The 16,918-nt window shown below is 37.8% G+C and overlaps 1 protein-coding gene across 24 annotated transcripts in view; it reads left to right on the top strand.

Moving 5' to 3' along the window:
• Positions 1 to 16,918, top strand: part of UTY (ubiquitously transcribed tetratricopeptide repeat containing, Y-linked) — a 254,423-nt gene that overhangs the window by 69,957 nt on the left and 167,548 nt on the right. For all 24 annotated transcript variants that reach the window (XM_063602062.1, XM_063602063.1, XM_063602064.1 and 21 more), the window contains exon 6: positions 3,490 to 3,610. In XM_063602062.1, the coding sequence (XP_063458132.1) occupies positions 3,490 to 3,610 (121 nt within the window). The remainder of the gene's footprint in view (positions 1 to 3,489; positions 3,611 to 16,918) is intronic.

Genomic DNA, 16,918 nt, shown 5'->3' with positions numbered 1-16,918 from the left:
ATTATAAACTGCCCTGCTCCTATTTTATGTTCTACCCCATTCGAGTGCTGTGACAGTCCGAAGGAAGATAATAACTACGTGATCAAGATTTGCAATGTGTAGGTTGCCGTAATGTTTATTACAAATTCTTAAATATGCACTGACAGCTATTTGACATGTTTTCCCACAGGTGAATATTTAACTTTAACCTGGATAGCTTTTCCTGCCATCTGTTTTTCTTCCTTCTCTGCCTTTGGGCATTTAATTACATCAAGTCTGGAAATAATTGTTTGCTACTAAGCGTTAAGATTCTATGATGATTTTTTTCATGAATACTATACATTGTTTTAAGAGATCTTAAACTTAATTCACTAACCATCTTGTATAATCCGTCATAAATATGTTAGTTCTTGGTCACTGTTATTTAACCATTTATTTAGTGGTATAAGCAGACCTGATGTCTGGGTCCCCAGTCTAATAATTTAAACAAAATTCCTACTGAAACCCAAAAATGCATATTTTCTGCATATTTTGGCATTGGAATCGAAAGGCAGAAAAACTTTGCATTGGAACAGAAAAACTTTCTGTTCAGTTATCGTTGGAAAGGGTACTGACAAAGGATCCTTTGGGTGCCGCTTCACAAGACCTGTTTGTCTGGCAGGGCCTCTGCTCAAGTTTGCTTCCTGATGGCTGGACTGGCTCTGCCCAGTTGGCCCTGCAGGCTGTGCTTGGCTCATGGTACCCGCCCAGATTTCACACCCACCAGTGGGGAGCCAGGTGCAGAGTGGCAAGACCTATGTGAGCCAGTGGGCATGGGGTCTGGCCATGGCATACAGTCAGGTGTGCCGGCAGGTTGGGCAACTCCAGGTGCTGGCACATGGGTGAGCTCTGCGCAAGTCTGTGGCTGGACCAACGGTGCCTTCAGCGTCTTCCGCCTTGGGTACTGGCAACTGGACTATGGGAACACTGTGGCGCTGAAAATATTCGGAGATGCCAGAAACCACAAAGCCCCAAAGGGGGTGTTACAGTTTGTTACAGCTCTGGCTTGGAGAGTCCTGGTGTCTGAGCCCCCATGAAGTGTTACAGCATATTCGTATTACCACTCCCTCATTGGTATTACCGCTCCCTCACCAAGTCCACACACTTCCAGTGAACGAGGTTGTGTGCCTCCCAGTTGGTTCAGTCCCATTACCTGGCTTAAGCCGACGGCTCCTGGGCTGGCCTGGCACTCTGCTGCTTCCTGTCACATGGGGCAGCCACCCGGTGTGGATAGAGGGCAGGAGGGCTACAGTGTTGCCGTCACTTTATGCCCTGCCCTTTGGTGGGTACTGGGTTCTTGTTCTAGGTCCAAGAAGAATGAGCTAACATGGACAACTAGAGGGTGAGCAAGGCAGAAAAGTTTTACTGAGGAACAGAACAGCTCTCAGCTGAGAGGGGACCTGAAGTGGGTAGCCCCTACCCGAAGGTGGATAGTGCTAAAGTATGGCTCAGTCTGGGGTTTGTGTGGGCTCAGAATGGGCAAGTGCATGCTGATTGGTCCAAGGTGGGCCTGGAAAAAGCACCTTTTGGCTGGCTAAAAGTTGTCAAGGAAGTTCTCACTCTGGGTCACAGACTCTACCTGTAACTGGCAGCCCAGTTTTCAGGCTTCAGGCTTTCTTTGGCTTGAATGTCAGGTTTCACTGGGGACCTGCCCCTGTCTGCCGAGGGCAGTGATAACACTGGTAAAGAATTTAGGGGGCATGTATTCAAAAGTAAGGATATAAGTTGTAGTTAGTAGAATAATTTATTATGCTTTGCCCCATGTAAAGATGGTTATTTTAATCAGTATTTATAATTATTTCTCTGGGCATATAGATAAAATCATTTTAGTCACCCAGAATTTACTTAGGTGAAATCCAGTGTAAAACTAGTGACAAGGAAACTGTATTCCTATACAGTTTAGGGGAATAAACTGTGTGCATCATGTTGATTTACATGTGCATCATGTGATTAGTGTGCATCATGTTGATTAATTTTCATGTAATTGTGATAACTCATGTTCTCCCATAGATTGAAGATAAGAACGTAAAATCACTACACAGATAAAGCTAGCATAGATACAAAATAGTGATTGCTTTAATATATATTAATATATATTAAATAATGTGTTGTCTTTAAGTGATGTCTGTATAATTCCCCAAACCCCCTACCTTTTAAAATGCTTAATCTTGGAATTAATGGATATGGAATATACATAATTTTAGAAGTAGGAAATTACTTATCAGACTAACCTATTAGGGGCATGTGTAGCATCCTAAAGCCCATTTTGTCATATTACTGGTATCTGTATCTTTTTATACTGTATAGAAAATGTCATTTGTATTAGAAACACTTAAGATTCTAAATTGTTACTTTCAAAGTATTTGGAGAATAATTTAGATTCAAGCAGACTTTTGCCCTCGTATTTATTTTTGAGGAAGTTATCATTTACGTAATTCAAGCAGTAAAAATATTCAAAATACACTCACTGTTAAAGAGAAAAGCTCTACTTATCTGTGGATTTTCTTTATTGGAGAGACCCATTTAAAAAAGAAACAGTAATTAAGACAGTATGATAGCATTTGAACAAAGGTGGATTGATAGACTAATCAACACTGAATTAGATTGGAGAACCCAGAAACAGTCCCACATGAACATGAGTACTTGATTTATATCAAAGGTAACACCATATTGCTCTGGAATTAGAATAGTCTGCTTCACAAATTATGCTAGACTATAGGAAATCTGTGTGGAAAAAATAAAAATTGATCCCCTATCCATGTTATTACACATACTTAGAATGGTAGTAGATAATGGCAAACAGGCCAGGTGTTTGCCTGTAATTTCAGCTCTTTGGGAGGCTGGTGCAGGAGGATCCCTTGAGCCCAGAAGTTCATGACCATCCAGGACATCAAAGAGAGATCCTCTCTGTACAAAAAATGAAAAAAATTAGCTAGGAGTGTTGGCATGAACCTGTGGTTCCAGCTACTCAGAAGGCTGAAGTAAGAGGATTGCTTGAACCCAGGAGGTCCGGGCTGCAGTGAGCTGTGATTGTCCTGCTACACTCCAGCATGGGTGACAGATTGAGACCTTGTCATTTACAACAAAAGAGTATACCAAAAGTGAAAGGCAGAAATAAAGTTTTAAAAATTTGGCTTATATGAAGCTGAATAGAAGCAGAATTAACACCTTCACTTTCTCACCTTTTCACATTTTCCTGCTGTTCTTCCTTGAATGTTTCAGAAAGATTTGTAGTAATTTCCACTGAATTTTTTCTTGAACCTTTAGATATTTTTGAATAGTTGACGGAATTGAGAACAAAAGGATTATGCGCTTTCTTATCCCTTTCTAATCTTTTCTGTTCATTCATACTGTTTTTTATAAAGTTGGTACTTTCAATAAAATTAAATAGCCAGAATGTTTCCTATACTATCAAGTGAGATATATGTAAGTATTAAAAATCACAGTTTCTTATGTTTTTATTTTTTTCAGGGCAATTAAAGCATTTCAAGATGTCCTTTATGTTGACCCCAGCTTTTGTCGAGCCAAGGAAATTCATTTACGGCTTGGGCTCATGTTCAAAGTGAACACAGACTACAAGTCTAGTTTAAAGGTAGGTGGTTGAGATTTTTCCCACATACACAATTTCATATGTCTGTGCATGCACGCACATGTGCACATGCACACTTTAATGTCACTGAGAAGCGTTGGAATTTAGTGCTATGAAAATCTTAGAAAATTGAGGATATGACCTAAAGGGTTAAAAAAAGGTTGGAACTGAGTTTCACGATATAAAATGAATACCAAGACTTGCAAGATAACTTTGGCACCTTAAAGTTTTTGTTTTGTTTAATTTTAAAAGTTTTTATATAATCAGGAGATGGTGAAGGTTTTGATTTCCTTTGAGCATCAACATTATTTTGTGCATCTGCCACCAAAGACAGAGAACAGGCCAGTTAGTGATGTCATACCAGTGATTTAACTATTGATTATTGCTTTGTATAGGTCTTATTAGAAATCTACACCTATTATAGCAAAACATGTGTCATAGCAAAGTTGTTTAATATAATATTCACTCTAAGGCTTTTGTACTGCCGGTTGCTAAATATACAGTTTTTGGGTAATATGCAGATTTTTGGGAAAAATTACATTATTGTTTAAATATCTTAATTCTGTGGAAATTTGATTTCTCAAATTTTTTTTACGTTTTCGCTATGTGAAGCTATTTTGTTTTCCAAGACTTTAATGAAAATAGGTCTTCCCTTTAAGTTAAAAGCATTGTTTTTTGAAAGAATTATAGCTTCTGGAGAAAATAATAAGGTTTGTGATTTTATGCGTATTAAGAATGTTTCTCCTTTTCCAGATACAGATCTTTTGTAGATTATCTTAATTTTACAGGTGGAGGGTATTTATGTAACTTAACAATAGGATTTACTTTGAACTCACTAACACAGAAATATTAAAGGAATGCTTTTTAAAAACTGTGTTGTTTGGGGTTCCCCAAACCACCCTCAAGTTCAGTGATTTGTTAGAGGGACTTAACCCAGATAACAGTTATACTCATGGTTACAGTTTATTACAGTGAAAGAATACACATTAAAATTATCAAAGGAAAAGACATGTAAGGGCAGAGTCTAGGAGAGAGAACCAGCTGCAAGATTTCATTTGTCCTCTTTTGTTGTACATCTGTGAGCTGCAATTGATTCTCCCTGCAGCAAGTTAGGAAAACATAGACAGAATATTGTCCACCAGAGGAACTCAGTGACTGTTGCTTTTCAGAATTTTTACTAGGATTTGATCTTGTAGCTGTGGAGGACCTGCCTACTAAGCTACCTTAGTAGCTTAGTCTCCAGTGCCTACAGAGAGAGGTCTGATACCATATTGCCCCAGGCCTCTGCCGTAAATCAATTGTTAGCATAACTATCTGGGATGAACCAAAACCCCAGATAAATAAAGACACTCTTGTCAGACTAGATATTCCAAGGACTTCAGAGATTACTGTGAGGAGCTTGTCAAGATTCATACCTTTCTTTGAATGTGCTTGTCTGGCCAACGCAGACTTGCTGAATTAATGCCTTACTGCATGTGGTTCTTAACTCAATTATGCCTTAATTGTTTTAAAGTTTACAATTATGTAGACTGCTTCTGCTATTTATGTTTTTTACAGTATGATGCTGATGGAACATAGTCAACCCAAAACATTAAAATCATTGCAAGTAAACTACATAAATAACTTAGATTTCACACTACTCAGAAAAAAGTGGAGCTGAGGAGTCCCTAAGTCCAAGATTAAGTGCAGTTGATGTGGAAAAATAGAATAGAATTTTTCAGTCTTTCTGAAATTTTCAAATTTTCAATTTTTCTCAAATTCAGAGTAACATTTACAAATTGCTTACCATTTGAGATACCTGTGGATTAGAAATTGAAAATAAGTACAGCTATGCCACTTTGTAGATTTTAATCCTCTCTGCACATTATATGTGTATACACACACACATAAAGTCTGTAAAAGGCTCTAAGATGTTTTACAGCAGAAAATAAATATGGTAAAATTTTCTCAGAACATATTAACAGATAACTCATTCCTATATGTGCTTTTCTTTGCTTAGTCATATGTAAAGGGTAGCAAACCCTTCGAGTAAGGTTGGTTTTAGCAAAAAATGTCTTAGATACATGCTGTTTTCTTTGTTTTTGCCCATCTTTCATTTTTTTTAAACACTCAGCAAGTTTTTGATGTTTATTTCATTTGTATAGCATTAAAAAGTTTTGGGATGTTTTCAACATTAATCTTCTCTTAGTGTGAATATCTTACTTGATTTTTATCTCATCCTGAAATTTTATTTCTTAAGTTTTCCCTCATAATCAAAATACTCCTTGTCTATTTTTGAGATTGTTATAGGCATCGATAGTTTAACTGAGGAAGAGATATTTCTGTATATTGCTGTAAGTACTTGGCATTTAAAATGATTAAAGGTGTGAGTTAGAATGAATATCTCCCTTTTCAAAGTTTCCAGTTTTCTTTAGTTGGTTAGTAATTTATATAGCTAAAGATGGAATCTATCATGATATTTTTATAACAGCAAGGTGTTTTCCTGGCAAAGTGTACTCAGAGAGACACTTTGGGCTTTACTTTTATAAATTCCAACTCAAAAATTACTAACTCATAATAGGAAGTCCAGGCTTCAAGGTTAGTTGATTCAGATACACAGATACCTCATCAAAGATCCATATTCACTTTTGTTCTCTGTTGGATTTTTCCATGTTTAGTAGAAGATACTTACCAGGTGTAATTAAAATGACTTTTTTTTTTTCATATTTTCATAGGGACATTATAGAGTAATGACTTAGATGCTTAGTAATATTGGTAATAACTAACTGCTCAATAAATATATGATTTATCATTCTTATCTTGATTTAGAGTATAGAAAAGGGCAAAATTTCCATTGCTGTCTTCAAAAATGAGTAGTAACTTTGTGAAAAGCCTCCAAAGTTTGCCTTGCCTATCATTTGCCAGAAATACACTATGTGCTCATTAAGTTATTTCCTATCAGAGGGCTAATATTATTCACAGTCTCATTCTTGAGTAAGGTTTAGTTCTCCAAGAGGGTTACAGAATGGATATATTGTGATGGAGAACAGAATTTAAGTTCATTACAGTTCATGAGTTCTCTACTTCATTTTCTTCCCTTAGTTCCATGAAAGAGTATATATGATATTTCTAAATGGTAAATTATTTAAATAAAATACAGGTAGTTTTCGCAGTAGATCTGTCTCTCTTTTGTTTATACATGGTATACATTCCAGGGCTTTATAGTTCATTAATTGTTCCTGAAAATGGTCAAATGTCACTGAAATAGTTTAATTCAGCTTTAATATAGTGTAAACTGGCATTGAAGTAGCAGATTTGATTTTAAAATTTGATGTTAACACTTTTAATTAAATGTGTAACCTTGGCTAAAGTGCCTATTTGATTCTTAATATAATCTGGGGACATAGAATAATTATACCCACATCTAGGACATAGTGACTAAGTAAAGGAAATGGAAGTACCTCACAAATAAAATTTTACTTGGCTCATCAGCCGTTTTAAGTTCTGTTTCTCATCTGCCATCTAAAATTTCTCTGATCGGGGCCATTATCTAGTATTTGTGAATTCTGTTTTTCTGTCACAGAATTTAATCCATCCTTTAAAAAGTGAAATTAATCAAATTTCCATGTGTTTAATACATGGTAGAAATAGCAGTTGTCAATTGATTAACTAGATTAAAAGTATATATGAATTATTCCATTTTAGAGCGACTTTTCTACTTCACATTTTGTTTTTTCCTTCTTCAGATAATCTTTAAGATTTTACTTTATTATCTCTCACTATAGGTGATATTACTGATATTTTGTTATACTTTGTATATATTTGCAGCAGTGGATTATCATTACTTGAAAAAAAGGTTAATTTTGACAGATAGTTTTATATAATGCCTAGCAACTTACATAAACTGGTAAACTGTTAAAACTGTTTCTTGAAGGTAGGAATAGTATATACAAATGTATATGGGAAACACAATATTCTTCAGTAGCTAACACCAGTACAACTACTTGATTTAATGAAGATTGCATAAAGAGAGTAGATCTTAAGCATTCTCACAATATCCCCCACCCTTACCACTTCTTACATGTGGAGGACATACAGGAAATAAATGTGAGGTGATATGTTAACTAGCTTGATTATTGTAGAGATGTCACAATATATGTATATGTTTACATCACAGTATTTTATATATATATATCATATGTAAAATTTGTATATATACAAATTTTTATATATAATTTTATATATAAAGTTATATATATATAAATACACAGTATTTTGAGGTATTATGAGTTTATCGAGGGATATATATATATATAAATAAACATACCTCAATATAGCAGGAAAAAAGATTGTATAGAAATTTACTAAATATTTGCTTATGTCTACATATGCTGATTTGTTTGAACACACATCAACATTAGAAGCTTTTGGATTTTTAAAATCCTTTGTGTTTGAAAATGAGGATAATTGGTGAGCATACTGAGGTATTTATTGTCCCCTTAAAATTTGCTAGTGGAAAATAATAAATGCTGATTTAAGAGGCAGATGTGAAAGGGGTAAAGAAGATGAGATTTACGGCATCATTCCTATGTTCAAAACCAGGACAAAAAAAAAGGTCATGTTTTATTACTCTTGAAGCATTTTTTAAAAACATAAATTGATTTTATTTTGCCTTTTAAATAAATGTGTAACCTTACCTAGGGGTGCCTAATTGGTTCTTATGATACCTGTGGGCATAGAATAACTATATCCACCTTCTAAGACATAGTGAGTAAATAAGGTATATGACATTATCTGACAAAATTTTACTTGGCTCTTCAATATTTAGGATACTGTCTAAGTACTGGGCATCACATAACAAAAATAAGCTTAAAAAATTAAGACTTACCATATAGGTTCTTAACAAATATCGAATGGATAAATGTGACAGCAGACACATGTAGATCAGAGATCAAGTGGTCTTTGAAATTGCTTTTAATTATATAAAGATACACAGACCAGCAGTCCCTATCTGCAAGCTAATATAAAATAGGTTTATTTAAGGGCAGAGTCTGGATTAAAATTCATCGAACACGATTGTGATTGACATTATTAAGTCATGAAATAGAGTTATTAATGAGGACTTTTTAAACTCTTAAAATTTGCTGTGGTAAGAGATCATAAATGCATATAACAAACAACTCAGGCCTTATTCCTCAGATCATTTTGGGATGACTAAGCTGCCTTGCATAAAAATAAAGAGTGTCGAATTTTTTAAATATTAAAATTATTTTTAAAATTTTATTTTTAATTGACACGTAATAATTGGACATAGTTATGGGATACAGTGTGATGCTTCTGACACATGTGTACATACATTGGGTAGCGATCACATCATAGCTTTAGCATATTCATCACCTCAGACATTTCTTCATGGTAAGAACATTTGGAATCTTTTTTCTAGTTATTTTGAGATACACACTATATAATATTGCTTATTGTAGTCTGCTTGCTATGCTATGTAGAAAACTAGAAATTATTCCTCTTATCTACCTGTCATTTTGTACCCGTTGAGTAATTTCTCTCCTTCATTCTGTCCATCCAATCTTTGCTGGCCTCTGATGACCACTGTTCTACTCTATATTTCTATGAGATCAAGTTTTTTAACAATGTTCTAAAATAAGTGAGATCATGCAGTATTTGTCTTAATGTCCTCCAGGTTCATCTGTGTGGCCGTAAATGACGGTACAGTTTAAGATCTCATTTAACATTATCAAATAGTTTCTTGGAAACTTCAGCTTTAAGCGAAATGATACACACAGTACCATTTTTTTTCCCCTCATCAGGATTGTAACTACATGCATTTGAAAGAAGAAATAACTTACTGATACTTTCTTTTTTTTAAATGGATGAACAGTATGTTTATTATATACATGTATATACACACACACACATACGTAGACATATATATCAGATTTTCTTACCTTATTCAATCATTGATGAACACTTAGGTTGATCTCATATCTTGGCTATTGTGAATAATACTGCAATAAACTTGACACATGTCCTTTAGCTACTGATTTCATTTACTTAGGATAAATACCCAGTAGCTGAATTGCTGGATCATATTGTAGTTTATTTTGAGTTTTGAGGAGATTCTGCCACTTTTTTCCATATGACTGTACCAATTTACATTCCCACTGGTATTGTTAAGGGTTCCCTTTCTCTATAGCCAGATCAGCATGATACTTTGTCTTTTTTGATAATAAATATATGGGGTGATATCTCACTGTAATTTTCATTTGCTTTTCCCAGTGATTGATGTTGAACTTTTTTTCATATACCTGTTTGTTGCTTGTATGTCTTCTTTTGATAAATGTCTGTTTAATCTTTTTCCCTTTAAGAAAATTGATTTATTAGCTCACCAAGTCACACCTGACACTCAAGGGATCTGAGTTAATCTTTTTACGTGTCTGGAAACATAACTAAAAATTTGAGGAGCAGCAGTGATGTCTGTTAAAAAAGAAAGATTATTTTTAAATGGAACTCAGATTGCCAGTTTTCATCCTAAACACCTCAATAGTTTTCTATCATTATTATGATTATGTTCAGAATAGAAAAAGACAATACAATTTCATATTATCTCCTTCATGTTTTTTTGGGCCCTTAACAGGTGCTTGTTATTCTGCAATGCATTTTTTTAGAACTCTTTCATGGTAACTTTTACTTATCCATGCAGGTCCTACCTTAATAACATTTTCTCAAGGAGGCATCCATTTGTAGGTGGTTAGATCTTTGCTGGACATCTTGTACTTTCATGTGAAATTCTTGCCATTACTGAATTGATTGGATGAGCATAATTATTTACTTTAATATTTCTCTCTGGCTGGAGCTTTTTGGTGGAGGGATTATGTTTGTTTATTGTTATATGCATAATACGTGGCCTTAGTAGGCATGTAGTTACCTGTCAAATGAAAAGGATATTTGAGGGCTTTATTTGCTCATTATTGACCAAGCTCAAAGTCTACATTGATGAATAACATTTTTTGATCATAAATAAGAATGAGAGATTTTGAAATATATTTTATTTAAGGAAATTATACTTTAAGAGACTGGCTCTCACTGTTTTCCAGGATTGAGTGCAGTGGCTATTCACAGGCATAATCATAGTACAACGCGTGGAATTCCTGGCCCAAAGTGATCCTTCCATCTCAGACTCCCAAGTAGTTGGGACTACAGGTGTGTACCATTGTGCCTGGCTTTCTACAAGGAATTTATTAAAGATTAGTAAAGCATATAGGTATACAGTAGTCCCCCCTTACCCACATTGTTGTTTTCTGAGGTCAATTACCTGCAACCTTGGCCAGAGATATTAAATGGAAAATAAAGAGAAATAAACAGAAACAAGCAATTCATACGTTTTAAATTGTCACTGGGCATAGTGGCTCATGCCTGTAATCCTAGCACTTTGCGAGGCTGAGGCAGGCAGATCACGAGGTCAAGAGATTGAGACCATTCTTGCCAACAGAGTGAAACACCATCTCTACTGAAAATACAAAAATTAGCTGGGCATGGTGGCATGTGCCTGTAGTCCCAGCTACTCAGGAGGCTGAGGCAGGAGAATCCCTTGAACCTGAGATTCGGCGGTTCCAGTGAGCTGAGATCCCACCACTGCACTCCAGTCTGGCGACAGAAGGAGATTCTGTTTAAAAAAAAAAAAAAAAAAAAAAAAAGTTTTAAATTGTGCACCCTTCTGAATAGCATGATGAAATCATCTTTTTGTCCATCATATCCAGGCTGTATATATTAGCTTGCCCATTAGTCACTTAGTAGCTGTCTCGGTTACCAGAATGAAAAAACATTGTATCTGTAGGGTTCAGTACTATCCAAGATTACTGGCATCCATTAGAGGTCTTGGAATGTATTCCTCAAGTTTGAGGACATGGGCTACTGTATTTTGAATTGTCTGAAATAACTACTTGATAACTTCATTTTTAGTGCCCATGTTTTGTATTTAGATGCATTGTAGCTGGGCTTGAGAAATGCTTCTTTAATTAGCATAGGTTACATTCAGCAGATGCATATATGATACATTGCTTTCCTAGAATGTGAAGGAAAAAATGCTGTAATAGTACACAGATATTTTTATTTGGTTTTAATAGAGAATGGTTATATTAAAATTGATTTTAAAATTAGTATCATATTTTATTGAGTTATTTCTAATATTTCTTTATACCCAGTACAAAAACATTTTGATCAAACTGCTATCGAGGCAACAGAAATTATTGCCTGGGGAAATCCAGAAAAGGCTTCGTAATGCAGGTTTGAATCCTAGCCTGAGATTCTTTTTAGAGGATGAGATGATGTTTGCTGAGGCAGACAATAAACCAATGAGGGAGTAGAGGAAGTATTACAGGTGGTTTAGATTACCTTGGCTGACAGGGTATGGGACCCTTCCACTTGTAAGAAATGGGAAATATCTTAATTTGACTGGAGTTTTGCTTCATAAGAGCAAAATTTGGATGAGACTTAACTGTGAGCATCTTGGTAGAGATACAGAATTTCTTTTGGGATAATTGCTACAGCTAGAGATACAGAACTATATTTTGCAGCAATAGAGTATTCATGTCTTCACAAACATGGTTTAATTGATAATTTGTTTCTGGAAAGATCATTCTTAAGCTTAGTCATTAATTTGAGGATTGGGTGACTCTAGTTTGAGGATTGGATACTGAAAATGAAGACGAGAGGTTATATCATTTTGTCTCATTTCCTTTACTGTCTTAATGTTTACTTTTATGGTTTGTGGTATTTAATTTAGCTTTCTGTAATGTGAGGTGTTGTGCATGACTTTTATTTTTTATAAATATGTAATCAGTTTTAAAAGTCTTTTCTCATGCATGTTTTGAAATATATATTTTCAAAATGTTTGCTGTTTAAAAATGTTTGGCATTTTATGCTGTTTGGGGGTGTGGAATAGTAAAGCAGTAATTTTACCGTAGCATTCAAATTTTTTACTGCTCCTGACAGATCTTGAATGCTGACAAATTAAATGTAGGCTGAGTAATTTGAATTATATACCTCTCTTTTTTCTTTAGGTTTTACTAAAATAGTACTGAAGTGCTGTAATCTTGCAAGTTATTTTCTTTTTCCTTTTTTTTTTTTTTTGAGACGGAGTCTTGGTTTTGTCACCCTGGCTGGAGTGCAGTGGTGTTAGCTCACTGCAACCTTTGCCTCCTGGGTTCAAACAATTCTCTTGTCTCAGCCTCCCGAGTAGCTGGGACTACAGGCGCCTGCCACTATGCCTGGCTAATTTTTGCATTTTTAGTAGAGATGGGGCTTCACCATATTGGTCAGGCTGGTCCTGAACTCCTGACCTCAGGTGATCCACCCACCTTGGCCTCCCAAAGTGCTGGGATTACAAGAGTGAGCCACTGCACCTGGACAAGTTATTTTCTTTTCAGGCCAGTTTCTATACTGTATTGACTTGTTTAGGAAAGGCCTGTGTTCTCATATATTTAATAATATGGTTTCAAGACAGATTTTACTTAAAAATATAGTATAGTCTGAAGTGTGGCTATTATGCTTCCCTTTTTGTGTTGAGGAGAGTAAGTATGCTGTACTTCCAATACTTCATATACTTAAAAAATAGTCTGTATTGTCTTGCTCTGTTAGCATACTTTGGTTTGCAAACCAAATATCTTAGTTCATTTCTGCCCCTGCAATAGAGTACTAGAGACTGGGTAATTTATAAAGAGATTTATTTGACATGAAGTTCTAGAGGCCAGGAAGTCCTAGGTCTTGGGACCATGTCTGAAGAGAGCCTTCTTGCTGTGTCAGAACATGGTGGAAGGCGTCACATTACAAGCAAGATAGAAAGATACCAGATGAAACTCACCCTTTTTCTAAGGAACCCACTCTTCTGATGACAGCATTAATCTGTTCATGAGAGAGAGCCCTTATGATCTAATCACCTCTTAAAGATCTCTACTCTTAATGTCACAGTGCCAGTTAAATTTCAACATGAATTTTGAACGGAATATTCAAACTATAGCACTAAGGGAAAATAAAAGCAATGTTCACAGTGTTCAAATGTTGGGTTTTTCCTCAGGAAATAAGCTTTTTATTTCCCAGTTTTCTTTTATTATTTTTTATTTCAAAAGTATGTATGTATCATTATAAAAGGTAATACAAACAAAGATCCTATACCCATCAGTTTTTCTCAAAGGTTAACATCTAGGAAATTGACATTGATACAGTCCAGTTTTTTTTTTTTAGCTTTTTATTTCCAGTGTCTGCAATTGTTTTGATCTTATATGAAAAGAAAAACTTTAGCCTTCATTTATTTTTAGGTTCGTTAGTTGGGTCCCCGCATATTAGACTGACAGAAAAACTAACAAGAGAAAAATAAACAAATTTATTAATGTGTGCATTACACATTATACACTGGAGAACTTTGCGATGAATGTCAACCTAAGTAATCAAAAAGATCAGTATAATGTTTAAGAAGAGTTTATTCAACTGCAAAGCTAAGGTCCCTGCAAACACGGATTCCATAGAAAGGAAGTTAGTTTTCCAAAGTGTAGAAGTTTGGGGTCACTTATACAGACAAAGCTTTCTATATAAGGCTTATTGCAGAGTTAACAAAAATCTGATTTGTTGAGGTAGTCTTTTTGTTTCAGGAAAGGTATACTCAACATTTCACACTTCCGGGAGGGAGGTGAGGGGGTCAGCCCCCCGCCCGGCCGGCCGCCCCGTCCGGGAGGGAGGTGGGGGGGTCAGCCCCCCGCCCAGCCAGCCGCCCTGTCCGGGAGGGAGGTGGGGGGGTCAGCCCCCCGCCCGGCCAGCCGCCCCGTCCGGGAGGGAGGTGGGGGGGTCAGCCCCCCGCCTGGCCAGCCGCCCCGTCCGGGAGGGAGGTAGGGGGATCAGCCCCCCGCCCGGCCAGCTGCCCTGTCCGGGAGGTGAGGGGTGCCTCTGCCCGGCTGCCCCTACCGGGAAGTGAGGAGCCCCTCTGCCCGGCCAGCCGCCCCGTCTGGGAGGGAGGTGGGGGGTCAGCCCCCTGCCGGGCCAGCCGCCCCGTCGGGGAAGTGGGGGGTGCCTCTGCCCGGCCGCCCCTACTGGGAGGTGAGGAGCCCCTCTGCCCGGCCAGCTGCCCTGTCCGGGAGGGAGGTGGGGGGGTCAGCCCCCCGCCTGGCCAGCCGCCCCGTCCGGGAGGGAGGTGGGGGGATCAGCCCCCCGCCCGGCCAGCCGCCCTGTCCGGGAGGTGAGGGGCGCCTCTGCCCGGCTGCCCCTACCGGGAATTGGGGAGCCCCTCTGCCCGGCCAGCCGCCCCGTCCGGGAGGGAGGTGGGGGGTCAGCCCCCTGCCGGGCCAGCCGCCCCGTCGGGGAAGTGGGGAGCACCTCTGCCCGGCCGCCCCTACTGGGAGGTGAGGAGCCCCTCTGCCCGGCCAGCCGCCCCGTCCGGGAGGGAGGTGGTGGGGGGGTCAGCCCCCCGCCCGGCCAGCCGCCCCGTCCGGGAGGTGGGGGGCGCTTCTGCCCGGCCGCCCCTACTGGGAAGTGAGGAGCTCCTCTGCCCGGCCACCACCCCATCTGGGAGGTGTACACAACAGCTCATTGAGAACGGGCCATGAAGACAATGGCGGTTTTGTGGAATAGAAAGGGGGGAAAGGTGGGGAAAAGATTGAGAAATTGGATGGTTGCCGTGTCTGTGTAGAAAGAGGTAGACATGGGAGACTTTTCATTTTGTTCTGTACTAAGAAAAATTCTTCTGCCTTGGGATCCTGTTGATCTGTGACCTTACCCCCAACCCTGTGCTCTCTGAAACATGTGCTGTATCCACTCAGGGTTGAATGGATTAAGGGCGGTGCAAGATGTGCTTTGTTAAACAGATGCTTGAAGGCAGCATGTTCGCTAAGAGTCATCACCACTCCCTAATCTCAAGTACCCAGGGACACAAACACTGCGGAAGGCCGCAGGGTCCTCTGCCTAGGAAAACCAGAGAACTTTGTTCACTTGTTTATCTGCTGACCTTCCCTCCACTATTGTCCTGTGACCCTGCCAAATCCCCCTCTGCGAGAAACACCCAAGAATGATCAATTAAAAAAAAAAAAAACATTTCACACTAAAGATGTAACTGTCATGGGGTCTTGGGCACCATCCAGTCTGAATTAGGCCAATAAAAGGACAATTAATCCCAAAGATCAGTGATTGGAATGGGGAATGTCTGGTGTCTCCTAGTTATTTACTGAACAAGATCAATGAGCAGGAGCTATTATCTAAGAAACTGTAAGAAACAGAATTGCACACATTCTGTGTGATTCAGTTTCTAGGGTTTAACTTCCCCCTTGGCATGATAAATTTAGAGGGTCCTGAAGTTTTATTTTCTTTCTGTGAGTAACTCAGGAGTGTACAATATGGGCTGCCGTGAGATGTAACCAAAGGAACAGTAAATTTATAGAGAAATGACAAGACAAAGGGAAGGACTTGAAGTTTCCATGGGAAGCAAATTTGTGGAAAGGTAAATATTTGGCAGAAGTTATATAGATTACTTCTGTGCTGCCTTTAGGCTTGTAAGAATATAGAGTTGTCTTCAGAAATTAAGAATCACCCTGTCCTTTCAAGTAGAAAGGAGGATAGGGAGTTCTGTTGTACCTGTTTCTTATTTGCCTGTAGCTCAAAATAATCTTTATGTCAGAATCGCCTATTTTGGGGTGACATATTCTAAACCCCTTCATGCGTTATTGTCTCTCATTAGTGATTGATGAAGTATTTATAATTAAAAGCCTATTTGTATTATGAGTAATTTACCAATTTCAGAATGTGTTTCAAGCAGTAAGTTTTAAAAAACGAAGTAAATAGTAACTTCATAAGTTAAATGAAGCCTCAATATTTTTAGGTTTTGTCTTCATTTGGTTGCTATTGTGGGAAGATATACATAACGTAGCCATTTTAGTATACATTTCAGTGGCGTTAATTACAATGCAGTTTAACCATTACCACTCTTTGTTTTCAGAACTTTACATTATCCCATACAAAAATTTTTTACCCATAAATCAATACTTTGCCATTCTCTTTTCCTGCAAGTACCCGGGAGTTCCTTTATTCTACTTTCTGGCTCTCAGTAGAACTCTGCATATCTTATATAAATGGACTTGTACAATATTTGTCGTTCTTTATCTGCCTTATTTCACTTGGCATATTTCAGGTATTCATCAATGTTGTGACGTGTTTCAGAATTCCTTTTTATTTTCTGTATTTTTTTGAGACAGGGTCTCACTCTGTCACCAAAGCTGGAGAACAGTGGTGTGATCTGAGCTCACTGCAGCCTCAAACTCCCTGGCAGAAGCTTCCCAT

This window comes from Pan paniscus, chromosome Y (assembly GCF_029289425.2).
Source record: "Pan paniscus chromosome Y, NHGRI_mPanPan1-v2.0_pri, whole genome shotgun sequence".
NCBI classification, from domain to species: domain Eukaryota; kingdom Metazoa; phylum Chordata; class Mammalia; order Primates; family Hominidae; genus Pan; species Pan paniscus.
Note: the sequence above shows the minus strand (reverse complement) of the source record. Positions and strands in the feature narration are given on the sequence as shown.